Here is a 17,307-nt window from a genome sequence, read left to right as displayed (position 1 = left end):
ACTGTTTTCTACTTTTTTCCCACAGGTTTTTTTGCCACAATGTTTTTACATTTTTTATCCCATAATTTTTCACCCCATAACTTTTTTAATCCCATAACCTTTTAAATCTTGTGTTCTTTTGAGAAACACTTGCATAGTTATATTACAACTTTGTAAAAATGAAACACATTATCTCATGCCAAGCATGCCCAGCATTTGCACAGTATCAATACCTTTAATACTATAGTTTTCAAGAAACGCAAAATAAAATTTTAGGCAAAAACAACACATTGAAACAATTTAATAATTTATTACATTACAGTGGCATCACACCAGCAGTCAATAAGGCCACTCTAGGGAAAAATCTTTCAGTATTTCCATGACACATTCTGTTTACAATAATTCATAAACTGGTAAAATTCATTCTAAGAAAACTTGGCAAATAAAACTTTGGACTGGAATTGGCATTTCTTTCTCTGCTTTTCGTTCCCACCATTTCTTTCTTTTATACTACAGTATTCATATTTTAAAATGTTTTAGATTATTTCAGAACATTAAGATAGCAGTTACATTTTTTAATAGTTATATTATTTTAAAATGACTCTTTAACATAAAGTTTTAGAGAAACTATATTATGGATAGGGCTGGTTTACATTTTCAAATTTTCTAAAATCAGCTTTGGTTTTAGGGCTGATTTTTTTTTTCATTTCTGGAAAATTATCAGGTTTAATCAAATACTTTTAAAATGAGTATTATATATTGCCATCTTTAAATAGGTGTTTTGATTCTTCCTACAGAAATTAAAATGTATTCAGTGGAACTCACAGTTTAAAATTCTATGTTTCTGATGAACTCTAACATTCCAATGTTGCCTTCTAAGCAAACTGAAAGCTGCCTTATACTGAATGAGGAAGAGCACAAATGCTCAGCTGAATGAGGTATCGCAAAAGACTGCATGCACTTTGGAGAAAGACTTAAGTTATTGTCATACAATTTCCATTCTTTTTAGCTTTTTCTTAAATATATGACAAATGCCTACACAAAGAGTGGTATTTCAGTCAATATAGTAAATTCATTTTCCAGACTGACCTTCAGCTTAAATATGCCAGTGTGTGATTTAATCCATAGGCACCTCATGAACACATTATTGTCAGATTGGTTACAGATGCTAAACGCTATCCGAAGGTCATTCCTAGTCACTGATATTTATCAGGGTAAAAGTGAAGTGATTTCAACGATAAAAGTACCTTTGAAATAATTTATCAATGTATTAGATAAACCCAGTTTCAGAATGATAAAAGAAAAAACGTTAGACCAAATAATGTGGCTGATTAACAGTGGTCCGATTTCTACCCCGAGGGTTTAAAATGCTCTTAAAGTAAGTGTCTTTAAACTGAACTCAAAGAATGCAAAAGCGGCAAGTTCAGAAAATAAAAGGCGAGAACAGGACTTTAAGTGCATTTTAAACCCACGGGCTAGAAATCGTACCACTGTTAATTAGCCGCATTATTTGGTCTAACATTTTTTCTTTATCATTCTGAAACTGGGTTTATCTAATATATTGATACATTCATAAAATTTGGAAGAGTCAGTTGAAGTCACAAGGACCGAATATTTGCACCCTTTCAGTGAATGCCAGCAAATCTGTTATTCCATCGGCAAAATCATATTGTTGCTCTCCTGTTAATGTCATATTTATAGAAGTATCATGAGGATGCCAAATGCTAAAAATGGAGATGATCTAGTAACTAGAAATCCCCACCACAGGGAGCACACATACCTATCTCCCTGCATCCTAACAATGTGATGTGTTTTGGAACACAGACATTAGAACTTCATGAAGTTTTAACTGTTGAGTCTTTCCCAAGCATCATCAAGTTACGATTTAGGCAATATATAACTGAAATGCATTCATTCATCATGCATAGGCACAATCACATAAATATTGCACAAAATATGTCCCTAACAGAAACCCAGAGGTACAAAAACATATTTCACTTTGTAAAGAAGTCTGTGAGAAAATATAACTCTGTGATTGTATAGACACGTTTCCTGATAATATAATACATTGACATTCATGAACAGTAGATTGCACTGCAGTTTGTACACATTTTAAGTTTCATAAACTTCTCCTTGATTTTCAAAGATAGTGTAATACCGTCTACTAAAACTCCTTTTTGTTTCAACTAAGTATCTCACATATATTAGTTTATAATAATGTTTCTATTATTTTTTAAAGTGTTTTCCATTCAAAGAAAAAGAAGTAAATTCCTATGTCAGAGTAACCAAGGTGGTTGAAGAATAGGTATTAGCCAAAGAGGTCTAGATGGTAAAATCAATCTTCAAGCCTCAAAGAATCTCCGTGAACAGAGAGGAATGCCAGGTGTCACACAGCTTTCCTTCACTCTAATTCATTCTTGACTAGAGCCTGTATGCCTGTTCCAGGGACATTTGAGCTCGTAAAGGATTTCTTATGATCTTCACTAAATACATCAAGAAGAATGCCAACCAGTGCCCTTTTGTGTACTGGGGCATGTAGTCATGTGATTAAAACAGGTAACATGAACTCTGACTTTAAAATGTATTGTAGATACAAATGCTCTAAGCTAGGAAAGGTTTTCCACATCCACAGTCAATGATGGGAACCTTTCATTCCTCAGAAATAAGCCCTTTTTAGGTCATCGAAAAAGAGTGCAACTGCTGCAGCTCATGATGCAATATCTTCATGAGCCCAGAGCACATACAAATCCTAAGGGCACCACCATAATACACCGCTAATTCCTGGCACCGGAACAGATGAAACACACTCTATCCTGCACATACCTGCCAGAGGAGGCCACTTTCCTCTTCTGTGAGATTTAAAAAGCTCCCCCAAAAGGTTTCACTCCCATCACCAATACACAGAAAATGGAGGAAAGGCTGTTTCCAGTTCTTGGCCTTTAAACAACTCTAAATGTCAGTACTCATGATGGCATATTACAAAGTAATAAACAGTGCACACTTGGGGGAAAACTACATATTGAGCTAACGAAGAGCTCACTGTGATTAAGATTAGATCAAACAACAGCAGAACATAGGCAAATTTTGTCTGAATGCTGTAGTGAATATACATGCTGCAATAACATTAAAAAAGCATGGCAGCCTATTCCAAACCAAAGAGAACAGTTTTGGGCAAAGGGTGGGTCTTTGTGTGTTTGAACTCCCACCATGTAAGGGCAAACTCGATATGCATGCTAATGACCTACAATTATGAAATTAAAAAAGAAAAATGCTAAAGGATGCCAGAGTGAACATCAGTGAGAGCCACAGAGACCCACTCTCTTTTAACTTTTTACGAATAAACTTAAACTATAAATTAGAAACACAAATAATCATGAGTGACTCTAACATTCAAAGGAAGTAAATGAATTGTGTAGGAGATTAACCCCATAACTTGGTTTCCTATTTAAAAATTTCTTGAGCAGCTTTTTGATGATGGTGATGTTTATCTCCTTCTTCTTGGCAGCCAAGCCCAGCAAAAGAACGGCACACAGCAGTTGCTGCCCAAGCCTGGGTGCTCCTGGTGGTCCTGCACGATCGGCTGTGCAGTAGGCTTGTCAAGGAGAGGATCCTCCCTGGCCTCTCCTTGGGCAGAGGAGGTGAGGCTCACCTCACAAAGATCTTTGGAGAGAGGGAGGCAGGGATCTCAGCACAGTGGGAGCCCCCCTCTTCCTGCCTGCCCACCCCACCTGAGGGCTCTACTCACCACCATGCTTGTCTGCAGCCCCAAGCTCCTGGGGGGCTGGGGCTCCTGGACTGGGCTCATCAGCAGGGTTCTGGGCAGCGGCCAGGAATTTTCTGTGCCCATTGTTGTAGTTGCTGGAAGCCGCAATACCATCTGCTGCATCTCCAGCAGCTTCACCTGGAGGGAGGGGTGCTCAGCTGCCATGCCGCTGCCTGCGTCCACCCTCACCCCCACCCCCACCCCCACCCCCACAGAGATGTTGCACACCCTACCTTCATCTCCTCCCTGAGCTCCAGCCTGATGGTGTCCTCCTCCCAGTGCCGCATCTTTGGCACGGCCCCCTGGTTCTGATAAAAGGTGATGGATTTTCCTGCGGGAGGACAGGGCTCAGACGCTGGGGCCCCTTCGACGGCCCTGCAGCTCCCCCTGCCGTGCCCTGGCCTCCCACTCACTGATGGCATCTCTCTCGCCAGCGGTGGATGAAGCAAAGTTCTTTTTTCTTCACCAGCTCACTCAGGTCTGCCTTCTCCTCCAGGTGGTCCATAAAGCTGCTCTGGAGCCAAAATATTGCAGTCACATCTCGGCAGCGACCTGCCCTCAGGTGGCATTTTCAAGTCATGGAGAAGGCAGAGGTGAGTCCTGGCATGGGCCAGCTTCTCCATGACCTCCTGCAGGGCCCAGTGGGTCTCCCCACTCACAGACTTGCCCCAGGCCCTGGGGCTCCAGGGCCTCTGGCCACCTCTGGCTCCTTCTGGGCCGAGGCCACCGGGTGAGCCAGGCGCTGGCAGCACACCCTCTGCTCTTTCACCTGCTCTTGTAACTGTGCCTGCTTCTCCTGGGCACTAGCTCCAGCGGACTTGAGAAATGCCACCTGAGGGCAAGATGTGAGCATTCTTCTAGGGGCATACACAGAAGAAATGGGGCAGAGAGGTGGAGCGCAGCCCCTTCCCTTGGGGCCTCAGAGAGTGCACCTGTTGGCCACAGGTGAAATGGTGTCTGACCACTGGCTCTCGGAAGGGGTGAGGGTCCAGAGAAATCAGAAGGCAGGGAAACGAAGAGCATTAAGGGGTCTTGGAGGGACCACAGAGAAAGGTGGCAAAATGGGTGCAGGGGGAGTCAGGCTCACCATGGCCTCCCTGTTCTCCAGGTCCTCTGGGACACTTGGCACGGGCTGAGGTGCCTCCTCCCCCTCACTGTCCAGATGTTCTCCTCCGTGTCCTGTGGGGGGTGGCCAGAGGGGTCTTCAGACAACCCAACAAGGGAGGTACTGTGGGCCCACCTCTACCTCCACCCTCACTGTGTAACCCTGAGCCAGCCCCTCCCCAGAGAGGAATGAGCTGTTCTTTATTTTTACTTTTAAGAATCAAGATCTTGCTATTCCGCCCAGGCACACTCCCACTACTGGTCGATGTGGGAGTTCTGACCTGCTCCCTTTCTGACCTTGGCCAGTTCAGCCATCCTTAGGCAACTTGGTGACCCCCCGCTCACAGGAGGTCACCACACTGATGCCGAACTTAGTGCAGGCACCCGGTCGGCATAATGACCAGCTGTTCTAAAGGTCTCTTCCAACTCCTCAATCCTATGCTGCTAGCAGTCCCCCCTTCCTCCTGGGGCTCTCTCCTCTTCCTCTGAGCGGTCTCCCGTACCTTCCCCAGGGAGAGCCATGAGGCTCAGCTGGGCTGTTAGCTGCTGGTTCTGCTGGCTGGCAGCTTCCAGGCGCTCCTAAGGGGCCAGGAAAGAGTGAGAAGGGATGGAGTTTACCAGGTCGTCCCCCTCACAGCCCCATCCTCGGCAGCTCCCTCCCATGGGTCTCCTGCAACTTTTGGCAGGCCATCTCGGCCACTGCTTTGCCCCAAGCTTCCTGCTGCTGCAGCTGGTTCATTAGCTGGGTCTGTTGCAGTCACTGCCTGTACAGCGCCTCCTTCTCACAGGTCAGCTGCTGATAGGCGGCCACCTGCTGCTGATAGGTGGCCACAGACTGCTGCAGGTGACCCAGGTAATGGTCTGGCTGCTGCTGCAGACTCTGAGCCTCTTGGCTCTTCAGCTCCACCTGCAGGAAGACCCTGGGTGTGAGGGCACGTGGTGGCTGGTTTCCAGATTCTGGGCCCATTAATACGGTAGCGGTAGCGAGGGCACTGTGGGGCTCTGTCAGCTACCCAGGCCCCTGTCCCCTTACTCCAGGCCTAAGTGACTGCCTCCCTTTCCTAGAACCCCATGCCTCCTTCCCCAGCCTCAAATCTCATACCCTCTTCTCATTTAATCCTCAGCACCTCTGTAAGGAAAATGCTAACTTCCCTTTGAAGTTAAAGAAACAGAGACTTAGAGATGCAAAGTACTTGAATGGTGACCAGTGGAACCGAGGCTGGAATCCAGTTTTAATCTAAGGAGTCTTTTTGTTTTGTTTTCAGACAAGAGTGTCACTCTGTGGCCCAGGCTGGAGTGCAGTGGTGCAACCTCAGCTCACTGCAACCTCCACCTCCTGGGTTGAAGCAATTCTCATGCCTCAGCCTCCCGAGTAGGTGGAATTACAGGCATGCGCCACAATGCCCTGCTAATTTTTTTTTTTTTTTTTTTTTTTTTAAATTTTAGCAGAGATGAGGTTTTACCACATTGGCCAGGCTGATCTCAAACTCCCGACCTCAAGCGATTCTCCTGCCTCAGCCTCCCAAAGTGCTGGGATTATAGGCATGAGCCACTGCACCTGGTATAAGGAGCCTGTTATAGCACCGTCTCTTCCCCTGTGATTGGGGGCTCCATGCCTCTAGCTGGGATGATGATGTCCAGACCTGAGAGGAGCCCAGGGCTACCCACCTTTAAAAGTCAGAGGCAGGAAGCAAGAAACAGTCACAGGACTGCCCTGGGGGGTGCTGTGGTCACCAGCCCCCAGGCTGGAAGCTGCCTCTGGCCTGGCACCTCCCCTCCCAAGAGGCTGCTGCCCGCCTCCCAGCCCTTCTTGGATGGGGTGGAGGTTTCCGTCTCCTTCACCTCACCAAGCTTCTCCTGTAGCTCCTTTACTTGCTGCTCCAACTGCAGTGCGCTCTTGTTCTCATTGTTCTGGACAGCGAGAAGCAATCGGCAGCCACCCACTGCAGCTGGAGACCCCAGAACTTGGTGTCTGCCTCCCATGGCACTGGGAAGGCTGGAGGCAGGTTAGAAAAATCACCCCCTCTCCCACAGCCACCTGGCTCACAGGTGCCTTTAGAAGTAACCTTTCACGTGAGGGCTACACTGCCCCATTTTAGAGGTGGGGAAACAAAGGCCCGGAGGGCTAGGGAGGAGGGCAGGCTCCCCAGTTGGGGCAACGCACCGGCTCCTCAAAGACGCTCTGTGGCTTGGCCAGCTGCTGAAGCTTCTCATGCTGCTCCTGAAGCCTCTCCTCCTGCTTCCGAAGCCTCTCTTCCTGCTCCCGAATCCTCTCTTCTTGTCGCCGGTTCAGGAGACTTATGTGCTGATTGTTTTTGACCTGGGCCTGGAGCTCTCCTGCCACTCTCTCTAGTTCCTTCCTCAGGTGCTGCAGCTCCACCTCAGAGGGCACTGCTGGGGGCTCCGGGGGCAAGGGTTCAGCTGAGAAAGGAAGCAGATAATAAGGGCCTCTGGATTCTCAAAAAAGAAAAACCCTCCTCTTGGCGCACAGCTCCTCTCAGGCTCCTCAAACTTGGCCTCACTGCTAATGATTCCTCGCACCCAGATGGTAGCCAGTCTTCCAAAGCACTTTCAGAGAAAGAGCACTGCGGTTGGCTGACAACGGGCCCTCTTTGCTGATGGGGACACTGACACACTGAGACTCATTGAGATGACAAGACTCGCCGTCTCCTGGCACAGATCTCTTTCCCTCTGCCTCAAAGCCCTTCCATCCACCCACCTCCCTGGGGCATTCTAAGCCACCCTCACAGCCCTCTGATGCCAGTCCTGCTCCCAGGTCATGCCAGCCCCATCTTACCCATCTGGTTTTTAAGTTCGGACAAGCTCCTCTCCAGCTCCTCTACCCAATGAGTATAATGCTCCTTCTCTGTCTTCAGTGTGTAAACCTGCCCAAAGCACAGGGGGAAAGGGCCCTGGAGAGAGGGGCTGGTGGCTGGACAGGCTGCCCTCTCCCTCTCTGCCCCCACCTCCACAAAGCCCAGACCCATGACCACCTCTGGCTCTACTATTCCCATTTTACAGATGCCCAGAAAGATCCAGTGACCTATCTAATGTGGGGGGGCTGAAGGGTCAGATCTCACCTCCTGCGACATTTTTCTCATCCTCTGCTGCCACAGGGCCCTCTCTCCTTTTATACTATCAGCATACTCATCTTTTTCTAATTGGACTTGTTCAAATGACTTCTTCAACTGCAAGAATTGGCACAGAAGTTAGGAAGGGCTGTCACTGGTCCTCACCTGCTCCTGGCCACCTGGGGTCATCGTCCTTCCACATCCCTCCCTTGGAAAACCTCACCTGTGTCAGCTGCACTTTCAGTAGTGCCTGCTCCCGCACGGACTGCTCTAACCACCACTCCGTACGTGCTTTGCTGCGGCTGGACAACTGGATGGTGAAGAGTGAGAAGTTTCAATCTGGAGAGCCTGGGCATTTCCACACAGTGCCCCTTAAAAGGGCTAGGGCTAGGCCCAGTATACAACTCGGTCAGTAAAGATCAAGGCATTTCCCAGCCCGTGGTCTGGTTTTTAAAAGAACACAGTAAAGTTGGAACGGACAGGGAATGAGATTGAATTTATAGCTGGCTAACAGAGGCCCAGAGAGATCAGATAATATTGCTATTGTTATTACTGTTATTATTACCACTGTTTGAACCTTTGTGGAATGCTTCACCAGGTACCGTGCTAACAATCCCATTTAATCCTCGCAACCACCACAGGAGACAGTTACTATGATTCCCTCTATTGTGGAGATGAAAAAACATGGAGTATTTGAGGTTAAGTGCTTGCCTAAGTTCACTTAGGCAGAGCTGGGATATAAACACCCAGGTCTATCCAATTCTCTAAGCCCATTTTTCTTGCTGGGGATGGGGGCACAGATAGGAAGGGGAAAATTAATCTTTTGTTCACTTTTTGAAAGGATGATACATTCACATAGTCCAAAACTCAGAAGGTACAGAAGGGAAGTATCTCCCAGCCATCTTGTTGCTCTCTCCTGAATTTTTTATGAACGCTTACAGACATGTTTTATGTATATTATCATAGTATGTACACACACACACACCCACACACATGCACGCGTTTCCTCTTTCTACAGAAATGGTAACATACTAAAGGTACTCTTCTGTACCTTCACAGTACAAGTACCCAATACCCCACCTAGGACTTGCCCAAGACCACAGCCAGGTAAGGGCGGGGCAGGCACTTGGCCTCCAAGCTCTGCGTCCAGTGCTCACTCCGCACAGTGCCCCCCAACTCACCCACAGCAGCTGACTCGGCCCCAGGCTGCCACTAAAAACCATACAAAAAAGTAGCAAGAAATGGCCATGCTGCCTTCTGGGCAGGACATGCCATCCTGCAGAAGGGACCTTTAGGCTCACTCCTCCATCTGCAAAACCAGGCTCCCAGGGGATGGGGCAGGTGGCTGGACTCACCTGGTTTGCCGCCTTCTTCTCTGTGGCGATGACAGCAGAGAGAATCCTCTCTAACTCTCCTTCACACTGCATTGAATGTTGCAGGCGGACAGCCAGGTCCTTGGACTCTTCTGTAATGAGAGAGTTGAGATGGGGCCCAAAGGACTCCCCCTGAAGACCTGTCAAAGTGCCAGGTTGAAGGATGACAGGGTGCCCAGATTCCCACCTTCAAAGTATCTGAGAGAACGTTCCATGTGGTACAGGTCTGTATTTAGTTCTTCCTTCTGTATGATCGATGTCTGGATTTGACCCTTTGGGAGAAAAGCCAAGCAAGTGCTGAAAGAGAAGGAAAGAAACCTTCTCCGGAGGACAGGAGGAAACTGCACACCCTCCACTCACCTCTAGCTCCCTTTTGGCTTTCTGTCTCTCGTTGTTTGCTTTCTTTTCCTGTAGGAAGAGGAAGACAGAGCTCATACCAGGGGGAGGCAGAGATGGCACAGCAAGAGACATGCCCCCAGAATGCCACCAATGCCCCAGGACAGGCCCACCCATGGGACCAGGTTATCAGGGGCCCTGTGGGGATGGGGTGGAATCTGAGGGGTGAGGCTTCTTCCCCAGGCTGGGAGTGGGTGAGACGAGACTGGGGCCTCTATGTCTGAGTGCCCCCCAAACCCAGCAGTCATGTCGCGAGGAAACGAAATCACGTTACTTCTTCCAGCTGATGTTCCACTTGTTTCTTCTGTTGTTTCTGTGGGGAGAGTCAAATAAGGTGATGGAGGGTGGCCCCCTCAACTCTATTCCCCAGACCAGGAAGCGGTAGGCAGGGGCCAGGAATGGATTTTAAAGGCAAAGTTCTCAGACATAATGGGAACACAAACTGGTAAACTCTCCTCAAGCTCCCAAGGACAGAGGATTTGGGTCTTTGTTGGCTTTTGCCCACAGCCACAGAACTCAAAGTCTGAATCTGGAATCTCTTGAGAGGACAGCAACATAAACCTCTAGAGATGGAGTTTCAGAAAGGCCCCTCCTTCTGGCAGCTTGTGATTTAGAAAAGTGGGTTCATTCAATAAACACTTACTGAGCACGTATGGACCAGGTACGGTTCTTCACAGCAGATACAGGATGGAAAAGGACAGACAGGAGCCCTTAGCCCTGAGGTTTCCATTCTCGGGGGCCTTTAAATCTCAGACTCGAGAGCTAACAGAGACCTTTGATACTCACTACCTCCTCTGGAAACACGAGCCCAAAAAGGAGAGGTGGCTTGTCCAGAATCAAAGAGCAAATTAGGGACTGAGTCATGGCAGAAATACGGGGCCCTTGACAACCAGTCAGGCTAGCACTTCCCCAGGAGGCAACAACCCCAGGGCGTGTGTAGCAAGGACTCGAGCAGGGGTGTCTGGAGAGGAGAGAGTCGGCAAAGAGGGCAGCAAAAGAAGAGCCATGCTGCATGCTCTGGGGTCCCTCCAGGTGAGGCCTGGGCACCCAAGCTCCCTATTTGTCCCGGGCACCAGGGACCCCCAGCCCCTTTCTTCAGGGCCCCAAGGGGAAACTGGAGCCCAGGATTGGCAGCGTGGAATCAGGGGACCCCACCGGACTCTTACCAAAGATTTGATGGTGTTCTTCAGCCGACTGATTTTTACGGACGTTGAATCCAGGACTACTGCTCGTTCTTCGCACGGGCTCTGAGGTGCATGCAGAGAGGAGGAGGTGGAGCAGGAGTGGGGGGAGAGGTAGAGAGAACGATCGTTAGGGCTGGGGTTTGTGGGCTGTCTCAGCTGGCAGAGGGGCACCCAGTCCCACCTGGAGGAGGAGGTTGGAGGGTTGACCCGAAGGGTCACTGCACCTCCACCCAGAGCCTCTTACCTCCAGATCTTTCAGGGTAGCAGATGATGTAGGGCCTTCCCTGTGGAAACCTGTTGCTGACTACAAGAGATGAGAGTGCACATGGAGATGTTCTGTCCCCCACAGTGTCTGAGCCCTCTGACTTCCTTTCTTCCCCATCAACTGGCAACATTTTCTTTTCTGCCTATCTTGTACCCTTTGTCCCATAACTCCTTTGTGCCAACTTCTCTCATGGTTCTTATCTCTCCACCATCCCATCCTGGGGCCCCTTCAGTGACTCCTGATGGCAAGTGGCTGTTCTCATTGTCCTGGTTTCCCCTTGAGACTGGGGATGAGGAAAATCAAACAGCAAAGACCATATCCTGGGTGTCCTGAGTGTTTACAGCAGGCCATGTACTAGGGATTAACATAAAAACAACAATAACAAATCTCATTTAAACTTCACAAATGGAAGTGAAACAATACCACCTCTATTATATAGATGTGAAAACAGAGGCCCAATGAGGTCAAGCAACTTGCCCTAAATCATATCCCTAGCAGAGCAGATGGAGAGGCAGGATTCAAACCCAGAATTCCTTTTTTTTTTTTGAGACAGAGTCTTGCTCTGTCACCAGGCCGGAGTGCGGTGGCATGATCTTGGCCACTGCAAGCTCCACCTCCCAGGTTCACACCATTCTCTTGCCTCAGCCTTCTGAGTAGCTGGGACTACAGGCACACGCCACCATGCTTGGCTAATGTTTTTGTATTTTTAGTAGAGACAGGGTTTCACCGTGTTAACCAGGATGGTCTCGATCTCCTGACCTCATGATCCGCCTGTCTTGGCCTCCCAATGTGCTAGGATTACAGGCGTGGGCCACCACACCCGGCTAAAGCCAGAATTCTTAACCAGTACCCAGCAGTCCATCCACAATCTTAAGAATTACCCTCTATTGCCCCTTGGGCCCCCTGTCCCCAGAAGCCTGGTCAGCCAAGACTCACATCCCCAGGTGGCTGGCAACCACCAGAAGTGGCTGTCTCAGGGATACTGCCATTTGTTTTTCTGTTCCTGTTCGTTCCTGCTGGAACTCTAGGGCTGTTTTTCTGCCAATATTCTTTTAACTGTTGGAAAGAAGAGCAGTAATATTCATGAGAACCGTCAGCCCCTACAGCCACATCCTCCTTTACAGTTTTTACAAAATACACTTACACATCATCTGATTTAATGACACCAACAACTGTACAAGGTGTTGTCACACTCATTTAGCGACTGAGAAGGATTGATATCATGGCTAGAAAAAAAAAAAAGGCAATACTGGAACTTTGAAACTCAGTCTTCTGACTCCAAGCTCTGAGGTTTTGCCAAGAATCAGCAGCTGCCGGGGACCAAAACCAGAGGCAGAGGTAGAAAAGTAAACATTAAGTAGGCAGGAACTGTACGCCCTGTGGTTTAGTCGTGCATCCTCACACGTCTGTTAGTGTGAAGAAGTGCACCAGTACCTCTCAAACTTTTCTATCAATGTGTCCTCATGGCAGAAGGCAGCCTTTCTCTTAAATCAGAATTTATCAGAAAGAGGACAACCCAAGCCTCATTTCAGAGAGAGGTCTGGTATACTCTTAGAAACCTATGTGACTGTCATCCCTAAGTACATTCATGTTTTTTCTCTTGATCTCAAGAGAATCAAGGGAAACTGATGCTTCAGAAAGATGTCCCACATTTATCCTGTGGCACTCCAAGTACCCAAGGTTGAGATAATATGAGGAAGATTCAAGGTGTCAAGTTCAGTTTCCCAAGATCTATTCCACAGAAGATGAGCAAATGTCACTTCAGAGACCACTGACTGAAGGAGAGTCTGGTCCCAGAACCATGGAGAATTAGAATATGAGGTGGAGAACTCAGAAAAAAATGTTAAAATCTCTCTGGAAAGTAGAAGCCTGGGAGAAAACCAAATCAAACCCATTCTCTCATTGCCACCCAGAGATACTGTCAATGTTTTGAGTTCATGGGGGAAGTGTAGGCTTTTCCCACCGTCAACATCTGTAAGGGAGTGAGGCAGCCTGGAACCTCTTGCTCCTAGGTCCCATAGTCTCCATTCCCCTTCCAGCTGGAAATTTGTGCTGTGACCAGAGGAACCAGAAACGGGGTGAGAACGCTTAGGGGACTGGGTCGTAAGGTCAAAGGCCAGTCTTGCAGTAACGGCAGTTACTAGGTGGGCTGTGACATCACAACATTCCACTCCTCCTGGTCGGGGGGAGGGACCATGTCAGCACCATGTCCAAGTCGCCGCTCCACGATGGGGGAGGGAAGCACAGGGTTGGGACCCAGCTCCTTGGAGACGCCAGCACAAAGAACCCAGGGAGGTCGACCTTGAGGCAGCAGGAGGGGAGGGCACAGTCTGCAGCAGGGAGTCCCAGGAGTCACCAGTCCAAAGTCACCCAGGGATGACTGGCGAGGGTGGGGCCTGGCTCCTTGGAGATGAGAGCCCAAAGAGCCCAAGGAGATCAAGCTTGGGGCGGCAGGAGATGAGGGCCCAGTAACGGAGCGGGAAGCCCCGGGAGTCACCCACCCAAAGTCACCCTAGGGTGATTGGCGAGGGCAAGGACTGGGCTGCTTTCTGAAGGGGTGGGGCTGACTGACAAAACTTTGGTGGGGGTAGCCCAAGGCACCGGGGTTGGGGGGACCAGTCCAGTGTGCCTCAGGAGTCGTATAGACTCTGGCAGGGGTCTTGTCATCAGAGGGGATCTGTGGCTGGGTTGAGGGGCTATGACCTAGTGCGTTGTTACCTTTTTCTTGGCTGCAGCCAATTTGTTGTGTTGAGTTTCTTCTGCCATCGCAGGGTGGGGAGGGAGGGAGGGTTGGGGTCACAGCAGCAAAATGTCAGTGAGCACCGATCAAGGCTTCCAGTCACCTACCAGGCAGCTGTGTGACTGAGCCAGAGGAGGCGTAACCAGGGCCCCAGTAGAATGCGGAATAGGGGCGTGGCCTTAATGCTCCAAGCCCATTGGTCAATGAGAAAGATGAAAGGGAAAGGGGGCGTGGCCAGACAGCAGCGTGGCCAGAGGGCCCTGTGACTCACAAGGAAAGCTGCCCATGGCAACCGCTCTCCCCACCCACTCTAAGAGAGCAGAGAGGCCTCCCACTCTGGAAGAGAAGAGGGGCCGGCTTTTGCTTTAAAAGCTTTAAAACTTTAAAAAATATATGTGTGTATACTTTATATATATGTGTGTCCGTGTGTGTGTATCTATGTTTTTCTCCATAGCTGTCTTCATTATCCAGTTTCTATGCAAGGTCTATGATTTTGGCCTATATGTTTCATCTTTGATTACAGTACAAAAATTACCAGTATTACCTTAACTGAGATACAGATCCCATAAAAATGGAAAATGCATAGCATGCTTGATGATTAATGAAGCAGACTATATTATCCAACATTCTAATAAGATAAAATAATCACAATGATTTCTCTTTTTTGGAAAAATGTTTCTCTTATTCTCCTACGTTTTCGTTAAGATTTTTTTTTCTTAAACAAGAAACATGTCTAATATCTGTAAAAACACAAAGCTTTTGGGCCGGGTGCAGTGGCTCATGCCTGTAATTCCAGGACTTTGAGAGCCCAAGGTGGGTGGATCATGAGGTCAGGAGATCGAGACCATCCTGGCTAACACGGTGAAACCCCATCTCTACTAAAAATACAAAAAAGGCCGGATGTGGGGGCAGGCAGCTGTAGTCTCAGCTACTTGGGAGGCTGAGGCAGGAGAATGACATGAACCCCCGAGGTGGAGCTTGCAGTGAGCCAAGATCATGCCGCTGCACTCCAGCCTGGGCTACAGAGCAAGACTCCATCTTAATTAATTAATTAATAAAAATAAAAAATTAATAGTAAGAGCAATGTGAACAAAAGATGCAATAAAATAATTTAGAAAATACAAACTATTAAAAAATAGATTTTAAAACTTGTGCAACAAAGTCAAACAGCAGCCAACGAAAATGTATACCCTTACACGTTTCTTTAAAAAGCAATTTAAATTACATTGATCCACTAAACTGGGAAAAGCACAACAAACAAAAAGGGGGAAATAATTAAGACATAAGGAAAAAGGAAAAAGAAAAACCACTAGATTTAAAAAATAAAACTAAAGGAGGATTCTTTCAAAAGACTGAGATAATAAAACAGTCAAGCCTCTGATAAGTAATCAAGAGAAAGAAAACTTTGAAGAGAAAAGGGCATATAGCCACATGTGAATATGATGCAAAAAGTGAAAACTTTACACATCTTTACAACATCTTAGAAGTATGGATGACATGTTCATTTTTTTTTTTTTTTTTTGAGACGGAGTCTCAGTCTGTCACCCATGCTGGAGTGCAGTGGCGTGATCTTGGCTCACTGCAAGCTCCGCCTCCCGGGTTCACAACATTCTCCTGCCTCAACCTCCCGAGTAGCTGGGACTACAGGCGCCCGCCACCACGCCTGGCTAATTTTTTGTATTTTGGCTTAGTAGAGACGGGGTTTCACCATGTTCGCCAGGATGGTTTCGATCTCCTGACCTCGTGATCCACCCGCCTCAGCCTCCCAAAGTGCTGGGATTACAGACATGAGCCATCGCACCCGGCCAAAGTGTTCATTTTTTTTTTAAGCACCTACAGTTACGAAAACTAACTGGAGAAGTGGGAAATCTGGAGACCAATACGCAGAAGAAGGAAAAAGACAAAGACTCATCCTCCAAATTGGATATTTATTTAAACCAGAATTCGTCAGCCTCAGCAATACTGATACATTGGGCCAGATAATTCTTTGTGGAGGGTTCTCCTGGTGTGTTGTCGGACATTTAGTAACATTCCCTCTACCCACAGAATGCCAATAAGACCTCCCGACCATGACCAGTTGTGACCACAAAAATGTCTCCAGATATTTCCAAACGTCCCATAGGAGGCAAAATACTCCTGCAGTTGAAAATTACTGTGTAAACCAGATCTACATCCTAGATCTTAGAAAAAAGATGTAAAGCTTCCCAACTCAGCTCCCCTGCATACCCTTGATACTGAAATGAAATAACAGCCTTAAAGGAAACAAACAAAACTATAATCTTATTTAATACAGAAGTAAAAATGCAAAAATAAATTACCATAGCCATTCTAACAGTGTTTATTATAGGAATGCAAAGATAATTCAAAATTAGGAAAATTTCATCAGGCAATTCACAAATTATATTTCTACATATAATTGAAGGCACAATCATGAAATACAAAGTAGCTCTATATGCATTAAGTCCATGATCTATTCAGTGAAAAACACAAGTTGCACATGTCTTACAGAAGGAAAACTTAACACTGAACACAGATTCTCACCATCTGCTCTTTGTCCTGAGGCTCCAATAGAAATACAGTGAAGAATAAACATTGTATAAGCACACAATTACAAAAAAGGAATGGGGTTACCAACAGAAGAGAATTCATCTTCATTAGACAATGACAGTACATGGAAAATGGTTAATTCATGGAGCAAAGCAACAAAGGTGGAGGTCAGGGGGATACTGAGAACAAGGAGGCTAATCTGTCCCACAGCAACCTGGAAAGGTTCTAGACTCAGACGCGAGGTACCCCCGACAGTGGGACTGATAGGCAAGACTGAAAACAGAGATTAAGCAAAAGCCTGGATAGAGAACACATTTTACAGGCCCTGAAACACACTGCTGGCCCCATCTCCTTAAACAGAACCTAAGCAAACATATCTACCTCAGGCAAGAGAATGTAGATTTTACATCCAGAGGAATGGAGTAGTCATCCAGCCATCATTTATGATTGCAACAGGAGATAAGATAGAGGGATGGAGGATAACAATTAGGAATCAGCATACATTCCCCCTAAAAGCTATCAGTTGACAAGTCTTGGCCACAAAGAACTCCCAATCAATTTTTATTTATTTTTATTTTTATTTATTTACTTTTTTTGAGACAGGGTCTTGCTCTTTCGCCCAGGCTGGAATGCAGGAATGCAGTGGCATGATCAGAGCTCACTGCAGCCTCAACCTCCTGGGCTCAAGCAATCCTCCTGCCTCAGCCTCCCAAGTAGCTTGGACTGCAGATGGGTGTCACCACACCTAGCTATTTTTTTTTTTTTTTTTGTAAAGATGGGTTCTCACTATGTTGCCCAAACTAGTCTTGAGCTCGTGGGCTCAAGTGATCCTCCCACTTCGGTCTCCCAAAGCACTGAGATTATAGGTGTGAGCCACCACACCCC

The 17,307-nt window shown here is 47.3% G+C and overlaps 1 protein-coding gene across 2 annotated transcripts; it reads right to left on the bottom strand.

The window, feature by feature from the left end:
- Positions 1-269: 269 nt before the first annotated feature.
- On the bottom strand, positions 270-14,097 carry LOC101153918 (golgin subfamily A member 8N). 2 transcript variants are annotated; one of them, XM_063698426.1, is made up of 19 exons: positions 13,854-14,097; positions 12,072-12,191; positions 11,115-11,174; positions 10,853-10,933; positions 9,961-9,999; positions 9,651-9,698; positions 9,478-9,562; positions 9,273-9,382; positions 8,141-8,227; positions 7,927-8,034; positions 7,644-7,731; positions 7,011-7,267; positions 6,678-6,757; positions 5,350-5,426; positions 4,830-4,921; positions 4,156-4,256; positions 3,976-4,073; positions 3,725-3,880; positions 270-3,639 (listed from the first exon to the last, which is right to left on the bottom strand). In XM_063698426.1, the coding sequence occupies exons 1-19, from the start codon at positions 13,899-13,901 to the stop codon at positions 3,464-3,466; spliced, it is 1,911 nt and encodes a 636-aa protein (XP_063554496.1). In that variant the 5' UTR covers positions 13,902-14,097; the 3' UTR covers positions 270-3,463. The 2 variants fall into 2 exon arrangements, with proteins under 2 accessions (XP_063554496.1, XP_030858253.3); XM_031002393.3 differs by lacking the exon at positions 6,678-6,757 and having other exon boundaries at positions 5,350-5,425; positions 13,854-14,095.
- Between the last annotated feature and the right edge of the window lie 3,210 nt (positions 14,098-17,307).

The sequence above is a fragment of the Gorilla gorilla genome, chromosome 16, assembly GCF_029281585.2.
Source record: "Gorilla gorilla gorilla isolate KB3781 chromosome 16, NHGRI_mGorGor1-v2.1_pri, whole genome shotgun sequence".
In the NCBI taxonomy this organism is placed as follows: Eukaryota; Metazoa; Chordata; class Mammalia; order Primates; family Hominidae; genus Gorilla; species Gorilla gorilla.
Note: the sequence above shows the minus strand (reverse complement) of the source record. Positions and strands in the feature narration are given on the sequence as shown.

Coding starts and splice junctions, on each gene's coding strand:
- LOC101153918 (XM_063698426.1), bottom strand. CDS start 13,901: ATGGCAGAAGAAACTCAACACAACAAATTGGCTGCAGCCAAGAAAAAG. Junction 9,699..9,960: donor TGGAACATCAGCTGGAAGAA/GTAACGTGATTT, acceptor CTCTTCCTACAG/GAAAAGAAAGCAAACAACGA. Junction 4,257..4,829: donor TGGAGAACAGGGAGGCCATG/GTGAGCCTGACT, acceptor TTTTGGCTCCAG/AGCAGCTTTATGGACCACCT.